The sequence below is a fragment of the Engraulis encrasicolus genome, chromosome 5 (assembly GCF_034702125.1).
Source record: "Engraulis encrasicolus isolate BLACKSEA-1 chromosome 5, IST_EnEncr_1.0, whole genome shotgun sequence".
NCBI lineage: Eukaryota > Metazoa > Chordata > Actinopteri > Clupeiformes > Engraulidae > Engraulis > Engraulis encrasicolus.
Genome location: NC_085861.1, coordinates 29,782,439 through 29,804,938, shown reverse-complemented (window position 1 = coordinate 29,804,938; position 22,500 = coordinate 29,782,439). Strand labels below are relative to the sequence as shown.

The following is a 22,500-nucleotide window of genomic DNA, read 5'->3' as shown; positions in this document are numbered from 1 at the left end:
GGGCATTTTGTTCGGTAGGGAAAAGGGGCAGGTGCTTTAACACCACCCCATCTCTATCTGTGCACGCCTAGGGTGATAGCCATGGTTGGCTAGGCTGGAGGGAGTGGAGTAGATTGCATCTTTGCTTCAGTTGTTCATATATACACCACACTTGTTTCATATCCAAAGCAAATTACAGATATGTTACAGGGTATTGGTTACAGTCCCTGCAGCAGTGTGGGGTTAAGTGCCTTGCTCAAGGACACTTCAGTCATAAATGGAGGTTTAGGCAGAAGTAAGGGTGGGATTCGAACCAGTAACCCCCTGATCTACCTGTAAATACCAACGCCCTAACCCAGGGGTCCCCAACGTTTCTGGGTCTGCGGGCTACCAAGGGCTAGGTATTACCCAAGAGCTACTTAGGGCTACCCGAGGGCTACTTGTTTGTTCAAAATCCTCTATCAATGTCCTGAAATAACACTATGATTGAATGATAATTTGCTTTGAAATTATAAATATTATTTAGGGCCTATAGGTTATAAAGAAATAATATCATATTCACATTAAGAAGAACATTGACTGTGACTTTTGTAGTCGCCACTATTTATTTACATCCTTGGTGGGCACCTCAGAAGCTCCTAGAGGGTTACCTGGCGCCCGCGGGTTGGTGACACCTGCCCTAGCCATTAGACCACAGCTGCCCCCTTAGGCCACGGCTTTTCATCCTATGCATGACATAATGTAGAACAGGATATACTGTACACCTACAAACACCTACTGTAAGAAACACCTAGAGCCCTCCTGCCTTTCCACTGGTTACACTATCTTCCTCTTCTCTTTTCTCTTTCTCTTTTCTTGTGCCAGCTGTTTTCGTTTACCTCTTTGTCTTTAATCACCTGCTCACTCTGAGACGTACAGTAGGTGGCTGTGTGGATCCTACATCAGATCTTGGTGATGGGTGAAAGGTTACTGCAGGGGTGTCAAACTCAGGCCCGGGGGCCAAATCTGGCCCGCGGAGTCACTTTATTTGGCCCGCGAGATAATTTCAAATGTGTATTACAGTTGGCCCTCATACATCATTAATGTACAGTTTACCAAGACTTGAACATAAAATGTGGTGTTTCTCAGAAGTATGAGCGGGCCCAGGTCAATGACACAGCTCACACTCCTATGCAATACAATATGTGCCAGTGTGTGTGAAATTGAACTATGAGCAAGTGCGTGCCTGCAGGATTTTAGTCCATTTATTACAAATAAATCTTGAGTTCGGCCCTCAACTTCGTTCCATATTTTGATTTTGGCCCTCGGTCAATTTGAGTTTGACACCCCTGGGTTACTGGGTTATGTACAGGGCACTGGGCACAGGGCTGAGACTGCTCCTCTGGAATGAGGAGGGTTATCATCGCCCACAGATGCCAATATCTGAGATGAAATCAATCCTGATCACCACTCGTCCAAACCACGGGATCAGCAGGGCCAGCCGTGTGGCCATGATACAGTAAACCATTTGGCTCAGCCGCCATATTTTTTCCGACTGGTCATAATATTGTATGTCACTAGATATCCTCAGCTGCATATACTGACATTTCAGTCTTCTCAAACTGGGCGTTGGATGTGTTGATGCATTTGTAGGGTTTCTCTACAACTGTCTAGTTAAGAAAGCGTATGCTAGTATTAAATAATATGTCTCGGATGAATTATACTTAGCATTATCATTTGGCACAAAGACCAGTAATCGCTGATAAATACAGTAGATGCTCAGGTGTTAATGGAGGTACCGTTTCACAACTGTTCAAAATGGCGTATGGGGTCATCAGAGGTATATTTAACTGTCTAACAACACAGGAAAATTAATCTGTAACTAATGCCAAGGGGAAACCTGCTCTGTCCAATATCATTCTAATTATAGAACATCATATCCTTCTGCACTGTAATTTTAAACACCCCCTATTTCCAAGAATAAGGAATACAGTATAATGCAAGTATTGCCTGACATGCCTACCAAATGTGAGTGCTTCTTCTCTTTCAGAAACACAACTTTTTTTCCTATTTTTTGTATACCTTTATATTTGACAGGAAGTGAGTGGGAGAGAGAGATGGGGGAGGATCGGGAAATGAACCCAGGCCGGAATCAAACCCGGGTCGCCGCCATGACAGTGCAGTGCCCTACCCTTTGAGCCACGGCAGGGCCCAGAAACATTACATGTATTAAGCTAGATGCACTGTGTGACACTGAGCATCACAGTAATGTATACCTTCAAGTGGATTGGTGTTTTCGAGTGGAAGCACTCTCTTTTTCTCTCTATGTCTCTCTCTCTCTTTCTTACACACTGACTCACAAAAACACACAGACATACAGTAGATTCTGCCAGACAAAAAGAAGGACAAATTATAGCGGGGACTAACACACACACACACACACGCACACACACGCACGCACACACGCACACACACACGCACACACACACACACACACACACACACACACACACACAGGGGCACCACCATACATTTTGGGGCCTATGAATGAATTTTGGGCCCCCTTAAGGGCCCCTGTCAGTGCTGTCAGTGCCTGGGCCTTTAGAGTCTGTAATACGTCCCCCAGCACACACACACACGCACACACACACACGCGCACACACACACACACTAACACACACACACACACACACACACACACACACACACACACACACACACACACACACACACACACACACACACACACACACACACACACACACACACACACACACACACACACACACACAGGGGTGCCACCAGGAATGTTGGGCCCCATGAATGAATTTTGGGCCCCCTTAAGGGCCCCTGTCAGTGCTGTCAGTGCCTGGGCCTTTAGAGTCTGTAATACGTCCCCCAGCACACACACACACACACACACACACACACACACACACACGCACACACACACACACACACACACGCGCGCGCGCGCGCTGCCTTACCCCATATAACGCTTCCTTTGGCGTCTGCGATGGTGAGGGACCCTGCCCGGCACCCCTCGCTAGGCTCCAGGTTGAAGTCCCCAAAGAAGAGGCGCAGGGTCCTGCCCTGGGGCACCTGTATCCTCCAGTCGCACTGCGTGTGGTTGGGGTACGTGCCAGGGTAGTTCAGGGAGGTCAGAGTGCCGCTCTTCGTACCCAGCACCGTGTGTCCGCAGCCACTACCTGATAAGGGCAGAGAGAGAAGGAGAAGGTTTAAAGGGACACTGTGCAGGAAATGGTCAAAAAAGGTACCGCAACTACTGTATGGTGCTCATTGAAACTGGGCTGCCTATTGCCCAATTTGATCTTTACATGAAAGTTTACTGAGTAATAAAAAAAAATATTTTCTAGTATGGTCAAAGCACAGTCATTTTTGCAGCTAAAAATGGCCATTTTTGGAAATTCAAAATGGCGGACCATGGAGAAGATCCCCCTTTTTATGTATGAAAAGTGCAATTTTTACAGTCATAATGAATACTTAGAATTTGATGCTGGTGGTAAGTATTCATGAAAAAGGTAACCTTAGTGAATGGGCAGCATGAATTCTGGAAATAAACAACTAAAAATCTCACACAGTGTCCCTTTAAGCGAAATGTGTCCGCAGTGCCCACACAGGTATTCACAAGGTTATGTCAAGATCAACTATTTACCACCAGCGTACTGCTGGCTCTCTGGGTGGACTATGCAGTGCAGACTGCAGTGACTAACAACACTCAAATAAGGGAGTGTAGTCTAACGTGAAGTCACTATTTCAAAATGGTAACACTTTATTTTAGGGATACATCTTTTAGCACTAATACATACAATATTAATGCCTGTGTAAGTAACTTGTAAGCCATGTACAAAGCAAAATCAGTTAGACATGTATTTGCAAATGTCTTGTTCATGCACAATAAGGGATTATTACCAATATAACCTTAGTAAGGACCTAGTAGGCCTTAGCGTTTGCTTAGTACATGCCTTACAAGTTACGTATGCAGGCATTAACATTGTATGTATTAGTGCTAATAGATGTATCCCTAAAATAAAGTGTTACCTTCTAAATAAACAACCTGCCAAAATGTGTTACTAAAAAGTGTTTGCAGCAGCATAGTTATGGCAAAATAATATAAAAATCGGGATATCTCTGGAATGCATTTCTTTGAGCCAAGGCCAGACTACTTCTGACAATAATAAACAGGCTGTGAGCTCATGCTGTACCTAAAGGCTGGGCAACACATTACAACAGTAAGACACCTTCATAATCACACCCATTGAGCCACTGTTTGTTGACTCCATCAACAAAACATTAGGCAGTTGTTGTGTGCACTGTGCAGGTGCTCACTGACCAAGACAGTAAATTAACTGACGCAATATTTACAGCATGTTAACTATCTGTTAACCCCTTAAGACACGGCATTATAAATTAGCTGTTACCAGGATGGCAATGACCAAGTCATAATGTATTACTAAAGGCCCTGTGCACTGTCATAGCTGTCATAGTAGTGTAGTACTATAGTAGTTAACTTTCAATGTCTATTACAGCGTGATACAGGAGGTACGGCATGCTTTAAGGGGCTACTGTAGTCATCCATGTATGTCTTGGCTTAGAGACCACAAAGCCCATCCAGTTCTATCTCCATCCATATCTGCTCCGTCCACAACATGGTGCACATGTAAGCAACATCTGGCCAGGTGGCTGTGTCCTGTTGCTTCTAGTCAGGTCAGGAGCAATGCAAATATCATTTCTGACCTCCAGAGAAATCAGGAACTCTTCCCACTTTGTCAGGAAACAATCAGCTTTGAACAGCTCCAACGACCCTGGGTAGAGGCGTGTTCAAGGCAGTGGTGTGGTATAAGCAGAGACGTTGTATTGGGACTAAGAATGTTTGGTTTTAACTTTGGCACAGCCTTTTCTGGCCTTGGCTAGACACACACACACACACACACGCGCACACACACACACACACACACACACACACACACACACATACACACACACACACACACACACACACACACACACACACACACACACACACACACACACACACACACACACACACACACACACACACACACACACACACAAACACACACACACACACACACACACACACACACACACACACACACACACACACACACACACACACACACACACCAGACGTAGTCACAGTCCAATGGATCCCTGCTGTTTCCACATTACATGTAATAACATGCAATAATTGTCAACCTCATTTACTAAAACAGTACAAGCCCAGATCAAACACTTCTAGGCAGATGGATAACATTCCCCAAGTCTGAATAGTCTGTGGACAGGATGCAATATTCTGTCCTGCATATAGAAGGTCATCACCTTCAACATCCCACCTGAACATCAACCTCTGAGTACAGCAGGAGGCACTGTGCTGAAAGAAGTCGACGATTTCAAATACCTGGGCTCATGGGTCAACTCTACTGAGCAAGATCTAAAAGTGAGGAAGGCACTTGCGTTGAGGGCCCTGAACGGTATGGCCAGTGTATGGAACTCCAATCTCCCCCGTCCAATCAAACTTAGCTTCTTCTACGCGACAATAGAATCCATCCTCCTTTATGGCAGTGAATGCTGGACCCTGAAACCAACCCTAGAGAAGTCCCTTGATGGGTGCTACACCAGGATGCTACGTGCAGTGCTTAACATCAGTAAAAGTGCACATGTAACCAACGAAATCCTATACGAGGGAATACCAAGGGTGAGCGAGAAGATACTAGCTGTAAGGAGAATGAGACTTGCAGGACATTGCCAAAGAGGGGGGGATGTATTTACTGTGAGCTGTAAGACAGACACACATAGAGTAACACCTACCACACTGCTTGTTTGGCATGAGGCTGTCTTGGCATGAGGCTGTATGAGACTGCATGGTCACATAGCATTGGTCACACACGGAAGGACCAAGAGCCATGCACAGAGTCAAGCATTGATGGCAACATCTCTCATCCCTCACATCTTCTTTCCGCTCCCCTCTGCTCATTCTCTCCTTCCCTTGTCTCTCTGCTCTCCCACACCCTCCAAAACCCTTTTTAAAAAAAAGATATATAGACTTTTACAGCATTGTCCCCAGGGGGAAATTCGTTCTCACCTCCATCACACACTTGTCACAGCCATAATTAAATATACATGACCAGACATCAAGACATCAAACACCATTGAACATTGAGATACTAAACATGATACGTACATGCATACTCAGACGTTTTCAAACAGAACCCAAGGCACAACAACTCTCCACTTGTTTGCCATTTTTTTTTGGACCGGATCAGTTTCATCCCAGCCACAGAGACATATAGTTTCACCCCGAGTGAACCATGTAGGCTGTCCTCACTTGCTCTCCTCAACTCCTTTCCTGGTTGTTCTGTCTCAACCTCCCTCTCCTCTGCTCGCTTCAATTCTTCTCCTTGTTGTTTTGTCATTTACCTCACCCCCCCCTCCTCTCTCCTCTCCTCAATTCTTCTCATTGTTGTTTAATGATTTTGCCTCATCTGCTCTCCTCTCCTCTCAACTTTTTCTCCTTGTTGTTTATTATGATTTTGCCTCACCGTCCCTCCTCCCCACCCCTGATCTTCTTGTTATTTTGTTATTTTGTCATTTTGTCTCACCAGGATTAACAGCATAATCTACACTTAGCCTCTCCGTCGGCCCTGCCTATTCCCCAGAGTGAGCTGCGGCCGCGGCTACTCAGCCATCTGACTCACATCTCATCTCCCTCCCCGTGAAGCATAGTCATGGTGGAGGTGTATGTAGCCTACACACTGATGTTTCACGGCAGCCTCACACTCCTAACACTTGAGAAGGAAGATTGTGGACATCCCAGGTTGAGGTGCAGGGCAAAAGCTCATTCAAGATTTACAGAATCTTTACAGAGTCTCTTCTGCCAGAGAATCTGAAGGAGGCATCAATGTTCGAAATGTAGCTCTGCCAAAGAATAAAACACAACAAAGTCTTAGCTTCACTCTCAAAACTAAACCAAAGCTAGGCCAAGCGAGGTCAAACCAGATCAAACCAGGGCCATGTTTATTCTCATTTATTCATTTATTTACTTACTTATCTAACTGTATATGCAGAGCTGATGACCACTTCATCATTTCACTACATGCAAAATGTATGTAACAAATAAAAGACATTGACTTGACTCGACTTGACATACTGCACTGTAGGCCAGACCAAGTGAAACTGAGTGAACTCTGTGGTGACCGCAAATAATAGCGCTTAATTATACCGTTAAGCAAAACAGGCTCTGACTCTTAAGGTCAGACTCCGTTAATTACCGCTAATTTGACGAATATCGAGAATCCCTGTATGAGTCAGTGGGTTATGACCAAAGGCTATGGAAGTGTTGCCTTAGGATTGCCAAATATGGCTGCGCTGATTCCGCAATATGGAAAAACATCCCAGAGAGAGAGAGAGAGAGAGAGAGAGAGAGAGAGAGAGAGGTATGTCAGTGAAGGGTGAAGACGGGGACATTTGAGATTGGAGCTGGCGTCATATTGCAAAGCATATCTCTTGCGCCTAATTGTTGGTTTCCCCTCAGGGTTTTTCTCTCCTTCATCTTTTTCCTCCATCCATTACTCTCCTCTCTTCTACCTCCCTCACACCACTTCATCCACCCATCCGAAAAAGGATAGATTAAACGAATAAAGACAAAGTAATTTCCGTAATGAGCAATACATCCTGTACATTCACAAACTGGGACTGCTACTTTGGAAATACAGTCACATTCTATAGTTTGAAAATACAGTCACATTCTATAGTTTGTGTAAAGGATGCCAGCTTGTACTGGTCGGTGTGGACCGTTAGAAAACCTCTCTCCCAAACCAACATGATCTCCAAAAATTCCGTGCTCCTGGACACGGATGTTAAGGACACAAAATTCGTGTCCAGGAGCACAGATTTTGCCAAAATTCCGTGCTCCTGGACACAGAATTATTTTCTGTGATGGACACACAGAAGTGCTTTCTCTATACTCCCACAGCTTTATGTTTCCAGTCTTGTGTTTTCTTAGGATTTTTCAAACTTTCTCAAAAAAAAAAAAACATTTCTTACAGACAAGTTAGGGTTAGGGATAGTTTTGGTCTGGGCACATCTTGTTTTCTTTCATTCATTATATGAATTCGATAGCCTAGCAACCAACTGGAAAAGGTATTTCTCAAAAAAATGTCTTTAATGACAGGTTAAGATTAGGGAATGTTTTGGTCAGGGCACAACTTAAATTGCTATAGCATTATTTTGTTTAGGATTAGCATTTGGTATGTATTTTCTAATGATAGAGTTAACACAGTGCTTTGGTAATAGCACATAGAAAGCACTTCCGTGTGCCCATCACAGAAAAAAAATCCGTGTCCAGGAGCACGGAATTTTGGCAAAATCTGTGCTCCTGGACACGGATTTCGTGTCCTTAACATCCGTGTCCAGGAGCACAGAATTTTTGGAGATCAGGCTGCCCAAACAGATACACTACTGACTGAAGCCCGGCTTGGTTAAAGCACACTTGTGACATTGAAGGCTCAAGACTGGGTCTGGATGGCGAAAGACAACCTCAATTGCATGAGTCTATTCATTTATTATATATATACTGTACATACTGTATACTATTATACATTTAAGTGGTGCTGTCCCATTTTTGGAAATAAGCTCATATTACACATCCCCCTTGAGTTATAATAAAGTAAATAATAGAGTAAATAATTGAGTTTTACCTTTCTCCTGTTTCAACTGTTCCCTGAGTACGGCAGTGCAAATGTTGCCTCCTAGCTAGTTAGCCGCCAGCTGGTCTCATAGGACTCAATGTTAACTGCTAGCATGGAGGTAAAATTTGCACTGCCATACTCAGAGAACGGTAGTACAGGAGAACAGTAAAACTCAATTATTTAACTCAAGGAGAGGGGTAATATGAGCTTATTTCCAAAAATGGGACAGTATCACTTTAAGGCTTTTCATCTTTGTTAACCAGACAGGAAAGTTCAGAGAGACAGCAAATGAGTGGGGAGAGAGAGTGAGGAAGGATCGGCAAAACTACCTCGGGAATCGAACCCAGGTCGCTGGCGTAACGGTATGGCGTCTTACCTCATTAAGCCACCACTCCCCATGAGTCTGTTTATGAATAAACAGATCCTAATCAACTTCAGTCCATTACAATGTTTAGCATCTTATATACAATGTTTATCATCCTATCATAAGTGGGAGGAGTAGCAGGTACAACATACAGTACAGGGGTGCATTTCTCAAAAGAGAAGTTGTTAGCCTGTTAGCAACTTCGGTAGTTGCCAATGGGGAAAATGCATTGAAAACAGCAAAGTAGCTAATGTAGTAAGCAACTTTGGTTTTGAGAAATGAACCCCAGAACAATACACAATATAGCACAATGGGATCGTACAAATATAAATATGGCAGTTTGTACAACAAATGGGCATAATTAGGTAATAATATATCCAAAGGATACAAACCGATGCATTAAAGAACTTACAAGTCACAACTATTCACACATATCATAAGTGTATGCCATGGTGGGTGCAGCGGCGGTTTTAGGAAATCTCAGGCCCCTTGGCAAAGAACCATTTTGAGGCCCCCCTCCCTAATAATCGATGATGTATAAATGCAGGAAAACGAATACCGTAATGCGATGACGAGGCCCCTGATTGGACGAGGCCCTGGGCAATTGCCCGACCTTGCTCAATGCAAAAACCGCCTATGGGTGGGTGTTCAGAAAGTAAAACCCATGCCACAAGTTTGATCCAACCAATTCTGAATCAGCTGATCCTACTAACCCTAAGCTCAGTAGCCTACAGTCTACTGTGTTGGAAAAAAAAACTGTAGCAGGGTTTTTACTTCTGAACAAGGTTTTTGATATCGCTGCGTACTATGGCTTGCGACACAGGGGTGCATTTCTCGAATCCATATTTGCTAACTACGTTAGCTACTTTGTTGTTTGCAATGCAATTTCCGAATGACAACTTCCCAAGTTGCTAGCTGGCTAACAACTACGTTTTCGGGAAACGCACCGCAGGTGTGTACTGTATATCCTGTCTGGACTGTTAGTAGAGTCCTGCTGTGTGTCTGTGCAGGGTGCCGTGCTGAGTGCAGTATAGCCTACTCATTAAGATGTTTTGCTGTACAGTTTGACGATATGCCCCAGTGACCGGGAACAACCATGACTGCCCTGGCTGCCACAAACACTTTAGCAAAGCCCTGACCCGTGCACGCCGCCTCTGTGTGTGTGTGTGTGTGTGTGTGTGTGTGTGTGTGTGTGTGTGTGTGTGTGTGTGTGTGTGTGTGTGTGTGTGTGTGTGTGTGTGTGTGTGTGTGTGTGTGTGTGTACTGGCCAAGCACAACCTTGCCTTTTGTGTGTGACTTCTGACCAGTGACAATTCTATACTACTGTACATTGGGGCAGCAAGTATTACGCCATTCTATTACTACCAGCGTTGTTTTTTTTTGTATACTGTTAGATCACCCTATAGACCCCATTTGTCTTGTGTTTGCTTTTCTTCAAACAGGATTTTCGTCTTCTTTTCCCTACACTGTGTTTACATTGTTATGTTTATATAAGAGGGCCTTTAGGGAGGAAATCACTTTAAATCCTGTGAATGTCCTGTTTCATATGGTTCTGATAAGCAGCCTGAGTTGGAATGTCTTTTTTTAAACTGGTATTCCAAGCAGGCACCTTTGTTTCCTGTTGGTTAGTTACAACTCTGGAGTGCATTTCTCAAAACCATAGTTGCTCGCTGTGTTAGCTACTTTGTTGTTTTCAATGCTCTTTCCTATTGGTAACTACCCAAGTTGCTAACTGCTAACAACTACGCTTTTGAGAAACACACCCCTGCCCAGCTTTGCTCTTTGGCCATATGAAGAGCCACCAGTAAGTGCTGCTACAAAGCAAATATCAGACAGGCCACTGACTTGCTTGCTTACCCTCTGATCTACTTTCCATCACCCACACAATGTTTACAGTCTACTCGTTGCCGTCTATCCACGAACATGCGCATGTGCGGGTGCACGTGCGCACACGAACACGCGCACACGCACACACACAAAAACACACACACACACACACACACCAATAACAATCTTTCAGCCATCAGACAGGTAGACACACATAAATTACAATCATGTTCCTTTAAAAACTATACACAAAACAAGACTGTAGAATTAATAGACTCCACAGGAGGTGTATGCATGTGTGTGTGTGTGTGTGTGTGTGTGTGTGTGTGTGTGTGTGTGTGTGTGTGTGTGTGTGTGTGTGTGTGTGTGTGTGTGTGTGTGTGTGTGTGTGTGTGTGTGTGTGCGTGTGTGCGTGTGTATATTTCTGTACCCAGTCTCAGCTCTGACGCTGGATGTTTACATGGACAGTCCAGACGCATGATTACACACTTTCCAGTGACAAATACAGACCTTTTTTCTTTTTCTTTTGTTTAAGGACAACAAAAAATAGTGTCCCATAACTACACTACAATTGCAATTGTGACAGGCTGTGGTTAGGCTGCCCGGAGGCGAGGTACTAATACGAGTTCAAGTTAAAAGTGATGATAGTGGTCTAAAAATTACAGAGAGCGCTAATACACCTAGCCTACATATAGCCAGGTAGGATCTGAGGTAGGAAATTCCTTCGTGACCAGGGGTGCCGGGAAGAAAGAGGCGGTGGGCTTGCCCTGGTACGTACATGTGCACATTTTGGGAAGATTGCCGTCTGTCGTCGGCGGCTCATTAACAAGTATGCGAAGGTGTAATTTTGATTTTTTTTTTCACCGCAGGGATTTTTTTTTTTACAGGAGACAAGTCCCCGCAGGCCTGAGGAGTTTGTCAAAGCAGGATGTTCAGCTGTTGTAGCTGTCACTGAACTATCCAGGTATGTCCGTCTGTCAGGCGAGAGATTCGGCAACATGTTTCCCAAGATCGTATGGCTCAACACTACACAACGACACACAGATGTGCGTTTTCCTGCCTGACACTCGCACACACACGCGCACACACACGCACACACACACACACGCACACACACACAAACACACACGCGCACACACACACAAACCGCAGACAGCTACACACACACACACACACACACACACACACACACACACACACACACACACACACACACACACACACACACACACACACACACACACACACACACACACCGCAGACTGTGTCGTGAGATTCCCATTTCCCACAACCACTCCGGTCATTCACAAACAAATGATTCAGGAAAAATAATTGACCTAATGGTTGGTCATCTTCCCCCACACAGCCACGGGATTACATGCACCCACGCAGTCGAGTCTGTCACAGAGAGAGAAAGAGAGAGAGAGAGAGAGAGAGAGAGGGAGAGAGAGGGAGAGAGAGAGAGGGAGAGAGGGAGAGAGGGAGACTGAAGGAGTGTGTTCCTGAGTTTGGCCTCTTCCCTCTTCCTGTCCATGGGTTAGACCAGGCTTGACTCACACCCATGACCCCCTGCACTACTGTCCCATTGTGAAACACACACACACACACACACACACACACACACACACACACACACACACACACACACACACACACACACACACACACACACACACGCACACACACACGCACACACACGCACACAGACACACACACTCGCACACACACACATACAATACACACACACACACACACACACACACACACACACACACACACACACACACACACACACACACACACACACACACACACACACACACACACCTTTTCACACACACACACAACTTTTCCCGCAAATACTTAAAGACGTACAAATGTGCATGACTAATAGAAAATGCTCCCACACACATAAACACAATGCATTGCAAGAGAGCGGAGACTGGAGTATGTTTTTCCCACAACTTGAGTACACTCAGCTGCACCCTTGAGAGATGCTCATACAAACTCACCATGTACGTAACGCACATCTCATTCACTTGCATCCAGATGAATCTTCATCTAATCTCACATGCCTTCTCATAAGGCACACCATTCCACCGGTCAAACGTTGTACTAGTAATCAAAAAGACCAGTACTACACTACTACTATGTAATTACAGTGATCCATCAGTCAGACATTACGAGTTGGTCATTGCCATTCTGGTTACAGCAAATTTAGAACACGGGCATTGCTGGGTTATCCATAAGGGCCAGCAGCACAGTGCCCAAGGGCACCAGCCATTTTTGACCAGTGAGGGGGCACCACAAGACATTAAAGGACCAGTTCAGTCAATTTCAACATGCAGTTGTAATTTTCACACTACCCTGGATTTGCCAGTGCCTGAGATTTTTTTTTCTTCTTCTTCAGCCTTTTCCGAGATCCAGGTCATTGTAATGGGGGCAGCGCTTTGTTTACATTTTAAAAAACTGTTCTATTTATTCCCGAAAACATCCAAGAGGTTATACAACATCAGCAGACAACTAGCAAACAGCGGTACCTTTTGGGAAAATATTTGGAGTAGGCCAATGTTAAATTTCTTTTAAATGTAAACAAACGCTGCCCCCATTAGATTAGCTCATATCTCAGAAAGGGCTGAGCCTAGACATGTGGCATCACTGGGTACTGACAAGTCAAGAGTATCGTGAGCAATACAACAGCATATTGAAATTGACTGAACTGGTCCTTTAAGTTAACAAATATTGTTTATAAAGGAGCACCAGTGAGGTATAGTCTCCAGGGGCACCAGATTGGCTTAATACGGTCCTGAACAGGGGGCGATATCTTAGGAGTTTAAGAAAGACAAAGAAGGTATTTTGAGCACAATGTTGTCATCCTTGATGACATATTTGCTTCTGTTTTAGCCTACTTGACACACAGTAGTTGGGTGTTGAATACGCAGAAATCAACAACTCCTTCCTCATCCCATTCAAGTAATAGCCTACTTGGTTCCCTTCTCTCCGTTTAGTGGGGGACATCCTCCAGAATGACTAGGATGGTACAAGGCCCAAGCATCAAGTGGACACAGACAAGAGCTGCATGCTGGGAGACTATGAGAGGAAGGATTATCCTGCCCAACTAATTTCCTGTGGAGGTTCATTGGGCAGGCCAGACAAACATGATGTATGTACCATTACAATATGGATATACTATACAATGTAGATGACATGCTACAAAACTTGTTGTTTACAGCCATCCTATAGGCCAACATGTACAGTAATTGTCATTCTAATTCAGAACGAAATTAAATGGAACAACTCATCTTTGTTATCATGTACACCATATATCATGTAGGTACAAATTGTAGTGGATGAGCCATGTTGAGCTACTTGATAGATAAGAAACCAGACTGAGATTTGGGTGAACTTGTGTTATCAGAGTTTATGTCTGTGGAAGGAGATACAGGGACTGGGAGCAACTCAAGGGAGACTTCGTCCTCAAGATTGTTTGTGGTTGAAGTGCCAATGAGAAAGAAAAGTTGTAGACCTAAAGAAGTCAATAGGATGCCAAAAAAGGAGGGGAACCCTGGGAGATGGAGATTAACAGAGAGAGAGAGAGAGAGAGAGAGAGAGAGAGAGAGAGAGAGAGAGAGAGAGAGAGAGAGAGAGAGAGAGCAAAATGCCCAAAGGCAGAGTGAACAGACAGAGGCATAGAGAGGGGAAGAGAAGAGAAGAGCCCCTTGGCTCGTGGTGTTAGTGCTGCCTGAACAGAACACAGCTTGGCATTCACACAAGGCACAAGGCCTCTCTGGCCAGAGCATTTAAGGACTAGCGCTGGCGACAGCCCCCTTGAGCCCTCATAAACCCCTCTGGGTTCTTCCTGCCGGGTCATTGACCAGCCAGACCCAGAACTGTATAGCATCGGTCTTCGGGGTGACAACGAAACAAACTCACACCACTCATAAATTCTCCGGGGCCGACGTTGCCATGACAGCGCGCGCGCACAATAACTCCTCCAGTGCCCCGTCCTTCAGTGAGCAGGGGTGCCACAGAGGGCTGCTCCAGCGCTAAAAAGGCTAAATGACACACATTGATCCCCTCGCGAAGTTGCTGTGCTGAAAGACGGGCAGAGAGAGAGAGAGAGAGAGAGAGAGAGAGAGAGAGAGAGAGAGAGAGAGAGAGAGAGAGAGGCTGGCAGTGGTTAACGCACAAAGATTTCGGTAGAACATAGAACAGGTCTCAGAGAGGAATGTGCATTTTAAATTACTTTGGCCTACTACATCAACCTCATATGAAAAGGACAATAAAAGCAAATCTCAATTCAGCGGAGATTGCCTATCCAGATGGCTCATCCAATGTGGACCAAGTGTTTAACACCTGTTCAACCATTATTCAGAAACTTCAAAATATATCCTGTGTTATGTCTGTGTTTTCAGGACAAAGTACGCAAACATTAGCCTATAAAAACCCTCTCCACTGCCCTTCTCTTCACCACACCTTCAACAAAAGCCTGTCTTAGAGAGAACTCAAAGGGCATTGACATGTCGCATAGGTAGAATTCCTTTTAATCATTAACTGAAACCTTCACAGACTTCGTCACAGATGCCAGCATAAACTTTCAACACAGTCCTCACAACTTGCTTATATAGTGCCCAATGTCTTACAAATGAACGTAAATTAATATTGTCCATGACATTAAAATAAATAAAATAAGGATGTTGACAGATGCGGTAACAGTCGCACTTATCCCAGATAAACAGACTTACCATCTTGTCCTCTCACCAGGAGCGTCTCGGTATTTAGCAAGAGCCAGAAAAAGGATAGCGACTCCACGGCATCCCAAATGTTTCCAAGACATGGGCGCATGATTCCCTCGGAGGAATATGTGCTGTTGAACGCTTAGCTTTTAAGCCATCGGGGACAGTTACATCGCAAAGTTTCGGCACTCTCACCCTAAGTTTTATTTGCCAGGGGCACTGAATACTTTTGATTGGGCAAGTGAGCGCACGCTAAGCTCTCATTGGTCTGGGGAAGTGTCAGTTAAACCACTTGTTTCCTAAATTCCTTCCCCAAATAAGGAACTGGATGACGAAAAAAAGCAAACCTTACTATTGCTGAACCATAGTGGCGCGCACATGAGCAGTCCCATAGAGGCACCCTTGGCCAAAGATTTGATGAGCCGCTAGATACATTTTCATGGACAATGTGATTCCTCCAGTACAAAAGACCTGATAAAGACGGTACCTACAGTAGCCTATATCTACACTAGGCCTATAACAAGCGATAGGCCTACAGTACCCAAACCAAAACGCTATAATGAAGGGAAATAATATGACTACAAGGCCTATTTCCATTAAGAGAAGGTTTTAGTATTGTGTTTTAGCAGCAATGTAGATACTTGACTTTGGATGTTATTTGTTGACATTGAGAAGTTGATGGATGTACCTTGACAATGTCAGTGTGTGAGCGGCATGACATAGCACAAGCCTACGCTTATGCGGACCTGCATGCAACATGCAATGTGTGCGTAAAGGATTACAGACCCCACACGCAAATCCGCAGCAGCCTGTATCATAAACAGACCCATAACGCCTCATACTCGCCAAGATATTCCACACTTTAGTTTTTGGGGGGCGCGACTGCCACCCTCTGGTAGGATACCTTTTTCTTTTACGTATGCAGCCTATGCAACATGCTTTGTGATTACTCGATACATATTTGACACATATATGTTTATTCATTGCGACAAAGGAATGCACAAAGCCAAGCAGTTACAACATCTCACATTGATGTGTTTTTATTTAGGCAAACAACGTAATACAGATAGTATTTAACACTCGTGAATATTAGCCATAGGCTACAAACCTGTATTTCCGTGATAAATGCAGAAAAGAGCTGTGCGTGAAAACCTTATAGAAACGTGCCATCCGTTGGTTCTGAATCCGCCGCTAAACGAGGGAAAATAAGCGCCGTTTGACCGATTTACACATCGCGTGCGAACAGACCGCTTCTCGTGACAGTGGGACAGATGCTTCTCAGGCAAGGATCCCTGCCTTCATTGCAGGAAGTGTAGCGAAGCGGTAGGGCGCATGCTCTAAAAAGCTCTCAACAAGCTAAGGATGATTTCGACGCCGTAAAAAGGTAAGAAATATCGATTGGATTTTAATTTAAGTTGTGCATATGTGTATTCCGCCTTTTTGTTGTCGAAGTAATGCAGTGCGGAGGGTGTTTGGCGGGTTGCTACCGAGCCCTGTAAGACCCAGAGCAGGGGGGACGGGACAACGTTGCCGCACGGTTGTTGGTGTGCGTGCCGTCGCACCAGAGACGTCAGTGCTGAACGGGGAGAAAAGAAATACGAAGGCACGTTAAGGCACAAGAAACCAGGGATCAGAGCGGGGTTGGCAACCTTTGTGACACTGACAAGTGGCACCGGCATACCGCTGAAATATTTGGCTGTGTACTCTAAATTGTTTGACCAAGAACAAGTGCCAGTGCCGTTGTGTTGTGGTTAAATAAATGGCGCATTCCTAAACACGCACACGGATAGAGTAAGCACGCAAAGGGTGGGAAAGCGCAAGCCTCAACTTGGGATATTTTCTCAAGTCTAAAAGAATATGAAAGCAAAAAAAACTATAGAATAGTATTCAGGCTGTTGGCTATTGTTGGCTGTGTTGACTGTTTTCTTGCAGTAAACTTTGTTCATGGACTATTCTCTGCTGAAATAGAGTAATAACCCTTTATTCTTATAATTGGATACAGTTGCGCATAGTGAACTACTCATGTGAAATTGTAATCTTTGGCAAGGCAACTGTATGTGCTTCTACGTCTGATTATTTTAACTGTTCGCATGCCTCCCTGACGCCCTTTGTGCGTGGTATTTGCACGTAGCCTACACTGTTGCACAGTTATGAGTGTTCAACACGCACAGTGCTGTTACTCACGCAACAGCAGTGCAGCCGGCGCGTAACTGGGGTTTTGGTTGCTAATTTGAACTGGTTGTGTGCTACTTCACTGGTGTTATTTACAGACCAATAGACGGTATGCATTTGTCTGCCTCCCATACTGCTGCTAGTATAAGGTTACTAAATCTACTTTTACCACTACAACAAGCCGGCACTTGTAACAACAGCTTTATTACAATATCTCCATGCAGTGCAGTTAGGCTATCCGTGAGTTTCCAAGTTTAACATTTCATCAGGATGTGTACCAAAAATCACCAATGCCATTTTTCCAATGGGGTTGGTTTTGTTCTCTCCATCTGCATTTGTAGTGGTTCTTTGGGAGACTCTTGGATGGCCAACGCGGATGTCGGCATGTCCATGGGGGACATGATGATGATCAAGGCAGAAGAGGAGGGGGGTGACTCCGTCACCGGCCACAGATCTCGGGTCATCCTGCACCTGCAGTCCGTCCCCCAGGGGTGAGTGGAGTACGTGGGGTTAACCGTCCCATCTATTGGCGGGCAGAGGATGGTCAACGGTCTATCAGTAGTGTCACTCTCACCTGCGACACCGCATCCTACCGGGAACGCCTTAATTAACAATGACAATAGCTGCGTGTCTATGGCGATGCTGTTGTTGCACGCATCCATTCTATCGCTTCAATCATAATCATAAACAGTGCCGTCCATATGCACATTGGGAGACGTGATATTTGAAAAATGTGGGCTTATAATTAGCTTGACATGCATCTTTGAGTGTGGGGAATAAACCAGACACTGTATTTTACGACACACGAGACTGTCAGGTTGTTTACCTTTGCTTTGTTTTCAGTCATAAGCTGAACGCACTATGCACGCAGAATACCGATTAGCCCTACCCTATAGCGTGCCTGCTTTGTGCTCGCTGAAACATGTGAAATCACCGACTTTGTCTCCCCCCGCAGGACAAGCGATGACATTACAGATACCTCCACCACAGTTCTGGCTGTGGAGACGAACCAAGGTGAGAACGTCAGAAAGCTTTCCTCATTCCGCTTCCCACTCCTCCTCCTCCTCCGTTCATGTTCTGATATGATAAACAGAGTTAGCGTCCTTTGTGGACATCGTGCCCATACTTGTCATGGCTCATCTGCTGATGCTGATGGCTCATCTGCCCATCTGATAACATCAGTCCCCCAGCTCTTCAAAGGGGACAGTTAACTTCCATCAGATAGCTGGGCACTATGGAGTTCAACTGTGCCCGTGCAGTCTGGTAATATAGTCATGTGCTGTTGTTGTGGCCCTTTCTTGTGCATGTGTAGTCTTCTAGGGCAGAGAGGTACAAATCAGAGGAATTTGGTGATAATGGGTAGGGGGATGTGTAAGTGCAATTCCAGATGTTCCATGCAAAATCTGTTCGTTAGTGGTCCTAGTGTATATCAGTATACTTAAGTGCATGTTCCCATCACATAGTCAGAATTTTTAGAAAGTTAGAATTTGTAGCACATACGCATATTCGTTTACAAATTTCTTAATGGACTGTGAGATGCCTGAGTTGGCCCAGGACCGGGAAACCTCTTGGGTGTGTGTGTGTGTGTAGGCTATTACACTTGAACTTGTACTAGACTGTGACATTGTGAGAATCTTCACCCCTATCATACTCTGTACACTGCCTGCCTTAGGATAATTTTGACCCATTGGATTCATGCACCTTACCAGGATCTATGTTCTACTTTGAATACTATTTATGTCTTATTTATCTAACTTCTACATAACGGTACTATATCATAGATTTATCTGTCATCACACATTTCTGGCCATGCTCATCTTGTCTACCTCAACTAACATAGTATGTGTATGCACATTTGTCAACCCCAACTCACAGAATATGTTTTTGCACAATTGCCTTTTTAATTTTTTAATTTTTCTGTTGTCTTTATCCCCCCCCCCCCCCCCCCCGACTATTACATGTATTACATGTGTCTTGAAATGTCCATGTGGGCATTATGTGTATTTATGTAAGCTACTTGGCACCTTCATTTCCCCCGGGATCAATAAAGTTACTCTACTCTACTCTATTACTCTACTCTACTAAGCTTCATTGATAGTTGGATAAACACCTCTTTCTGATTCCTCTGATTTGGTTGAGCAGTATTTAGTTTTGTTTTATCTTCCACTATATCCCTTGTAGTCTTGCTATGTAGTCGAATATGTCTTATTGTTGTTGTTATGAATCCCAACTGTATGTATATAGTTGCCTTATGTTCCATGGGGTGTAGTTTTGTTGGAATTAATGCCTTGAAATAATATAGTTGAAATATATGTAGACCAGCCATGAGTTATGGTAATATTGATAGATGTGTAACAAGGTGTTGTCTCAATGTATACATTTTCCCTCTGTGAAAAAAAGTACACTCTACTCCACTCAAATATAGGCAACTTTTTTGCACTGTGCATTTCATACACAAAGGTAGCGTAAAGTTTTATAGCACACCTTTGCAGCTTACAACAAATGCAGCTTCATTACCTGGCCCCGTCACCTGTCTGCTTGTCTTGTTTGCCCACCTGTAGTGTTTTGAGGCGCCTGCAGGTGGGACCAAACGCACATTATGTGCCTCAAGCATTGGGCTGGGGGCCAGGCTGACAGCTAGGATTGCTAGGGCTTTAACGATATCGCATCGAACAGAGAAATCACGATACGTAGAGTCACGATACCACTGGACAGCCTGTACAGGACTGCAGTTCAGAGGAAAGCAACGAACATTTTAGATGACCCCATCCATCCTCTTCACTCTGAGTTTGAACTGCTGCCCTCAGGGAGGCGCTATAGATCATTCATTGCTAAGAAGAACATTTATAAACATTCTTTTATTCCAAATGCAATTTCCATAGTCAATAAGCTATGGCAAAGCTAGAGATATTTTGAACTAATGACTGACTTGCATATGATGTGCTGGGAGGGGTGGCTGGAGGGGGGGTGGATGCATTTGTATGTGTGTTTTCTGTCTGTTTGTGTCTGTCTGTCTGTCTGTCTGTCTGTCTGTCTGTCTGTCTGTCTGTCTGTCTGTCTGTCTGTTTTTTACCCTGTGAGACCAAAGACAATTTTCATGCTTGCATGATAATAAAGTATAATCTAATCTAATCTAATACTGGATTGTGATGCAAGAAGGCAGTATCGTGATGCGCCCTTTCAAAGTCCTGTTACTCTTTGGTCCAATAAACAAACACATGATGTGATTTGATAGTGCTTCAAATCAATATCATTATTATTTTTAAACTTAAAAAAACATTAGTAGCCTGTTGTAACTTATTCTACCTATAAACAATCATCAAAAAGACACATTTTTAAAAAAACGTGGGTGTACCGAACCACAGGTCAAAAATGGTGACATGAACCGAATCGTGAGTGGCGTGTATCGTCACAGCCCTAATGACTGCTCTTGTTTATCTCCTTCTGCTTGCCCACCCATCAGCTGCGGAGGACAGCAACACAGATGACGAGGTGGAGTACGGCTACCCCATCACCTGCGGAGACAGCAGAGCCGTGCTCCTCTACAAGAAGTTTGTGTGTCCGGGCATCAACGTCAAATGTGTAAAGGTGTGTGTCTTAACTTCAAGCCACGAAGTCAAAGCCAAAGTGCACCTCACTGACAATATTATATGACATTGACACAGTGTAACGGACATTACAGACAACAGAAAAAAAAACATGTACGTAACCCACAAACTTGATCACCCCCGCAACACCCATACCAAAGAAATGACGTTTCATCAGCTTTGGATACAACAATACCAGTAAAACCCTCACAGCACTTCACAGTATGTGTATGCATGCGTTCCCTGACCCGCAATCAAATGTTAACAAAAGTAAAAGTATCAAATCATGAAAACAGAAGACAAAAAGCAGAAATCAAGACATATCATGTTTCCTCTCCCAATGTCACTAGTTATTGTAGTTCAACTCATGATTAGTGGATGGGTGATAGAACCAGAGTTGTATAAAGTAGAAGTAGAAGTGCTGTTACAAATATAATGACCACACTAGTAGTAGTAATCAGGGTGGGATTGGTCGGAAAACCAGAAGGGGGACACGTTTCAGATTGTAGGCAATATCAATGGAATTACGTTAAGCTGTGATTAAAATCAAGTAGGAAGAGTGGCGATTTCAAAACCAGAAGAGGGGACTATCCCCCCGCCATCCCCCCCTACACATCGCACCCTGGTAGTAATGATGTATAGCTTCAAGTAGGCTACGCAATGAATATACCGTACTACTGGTATTTTCATTAAATCGGTAACAGTACTTCTAATTTTACTGAATACAACTGTGGACAGTACTAATACATATGTGAGGGGTCTTGTACTTCCGTAAACCAGGGTGTCTACATCTAATGACAAGACTCCTCTCCATCCAAAACAGTTTAGGGCAGGTTAGGAGCCTCTTAGCCTTTCGACTCATTCTCATTTCCACTGTAAAGATTTTAGCTCCGCATCCAGTTGTGCTGTGGCCAATCAATGCCAATGCAAACTTGCCTGACACTAGTGCTGTGGCTGCTGCCGCTGTTGTTTCTCTGTGCAGTTCAATGGCCAGCTGATTAGCCCAAAGCATTTTGTTCAGCTGGCTGGCAAATCGACTCTGAAAGACTGGAAGAGAGCCATTCGCCTGGGAGGGGTTATGCTCAGGTAATGTAGACAGTGACAAATACATACACACATTCACG

The 22,500-nt window shown here is 44.3% G+C and overlaps 2 protein-coding genes across 2 annotated transcripts in view; one reads left to right on the top strand and one right to left on the bottom strand.

The window, feature by feature from the left end:
• The window catches only part of si:dkey-34d22.1 (discoidin, CUB and LCCL domain-containing protein 1), a 47,941-nt gene extending 32,136 nt beyond the window's left edge, over window positions 1-15,805 (bottom strand). Inside the window, exons 1-2 of the mRNA XM_063199069.1 lie at window positions 15,627-15,805; window positions 2,946-3,167 (exon numbers count right to left, since the gene is read on the bottom strand). Of these exons, the coding sequence (XP_063055139.1) occupies window positions 2,946-3,167; window positions 15,627-15,726 (322 nt within the window). The 5' untranslated portion in view covers window positions 15,727-15,805. The remainder of the gene's footprint in view (window positions 1-2,945; window positions 3,168-15,626) is intronic.
• An 866-nt stretch (window positions 15,806-16,671) lies between these two features.
• The window catches only part of LOC134448461 (glucocorticoid modulatory element-binding protein 1-like), a 17,370-nt gene continuing 11,541 nt past the window's right edge, over window positions 16,672-22,500 (top strand). The window contains exons 1-5 of the mRNA XM_063198130.1: window positions 16,672-17,001; window positions 18,131-18,280; window positions 18,745-18,803; window positions 21,253-21,377; window positions 22,359-22,462. Of these exons, the coding sequence (XP_063054200.1) occupies window positions 18,153-18,280; window positions 18,745-18,803; window positions 21,253-21,377; window positions 22,359-22,462 (416 nt within the window). The 5' untranslated portion in view covers window positions 16,672-17,001; window positions 18,131-18,152. The remainder of the gene's footprint in view (window positions 17,002-18,130; window positions 18,281-18,744; window positions 18,804-21,252; window positions 21,378-22,358; window positions 22,463-22,500) is intronic.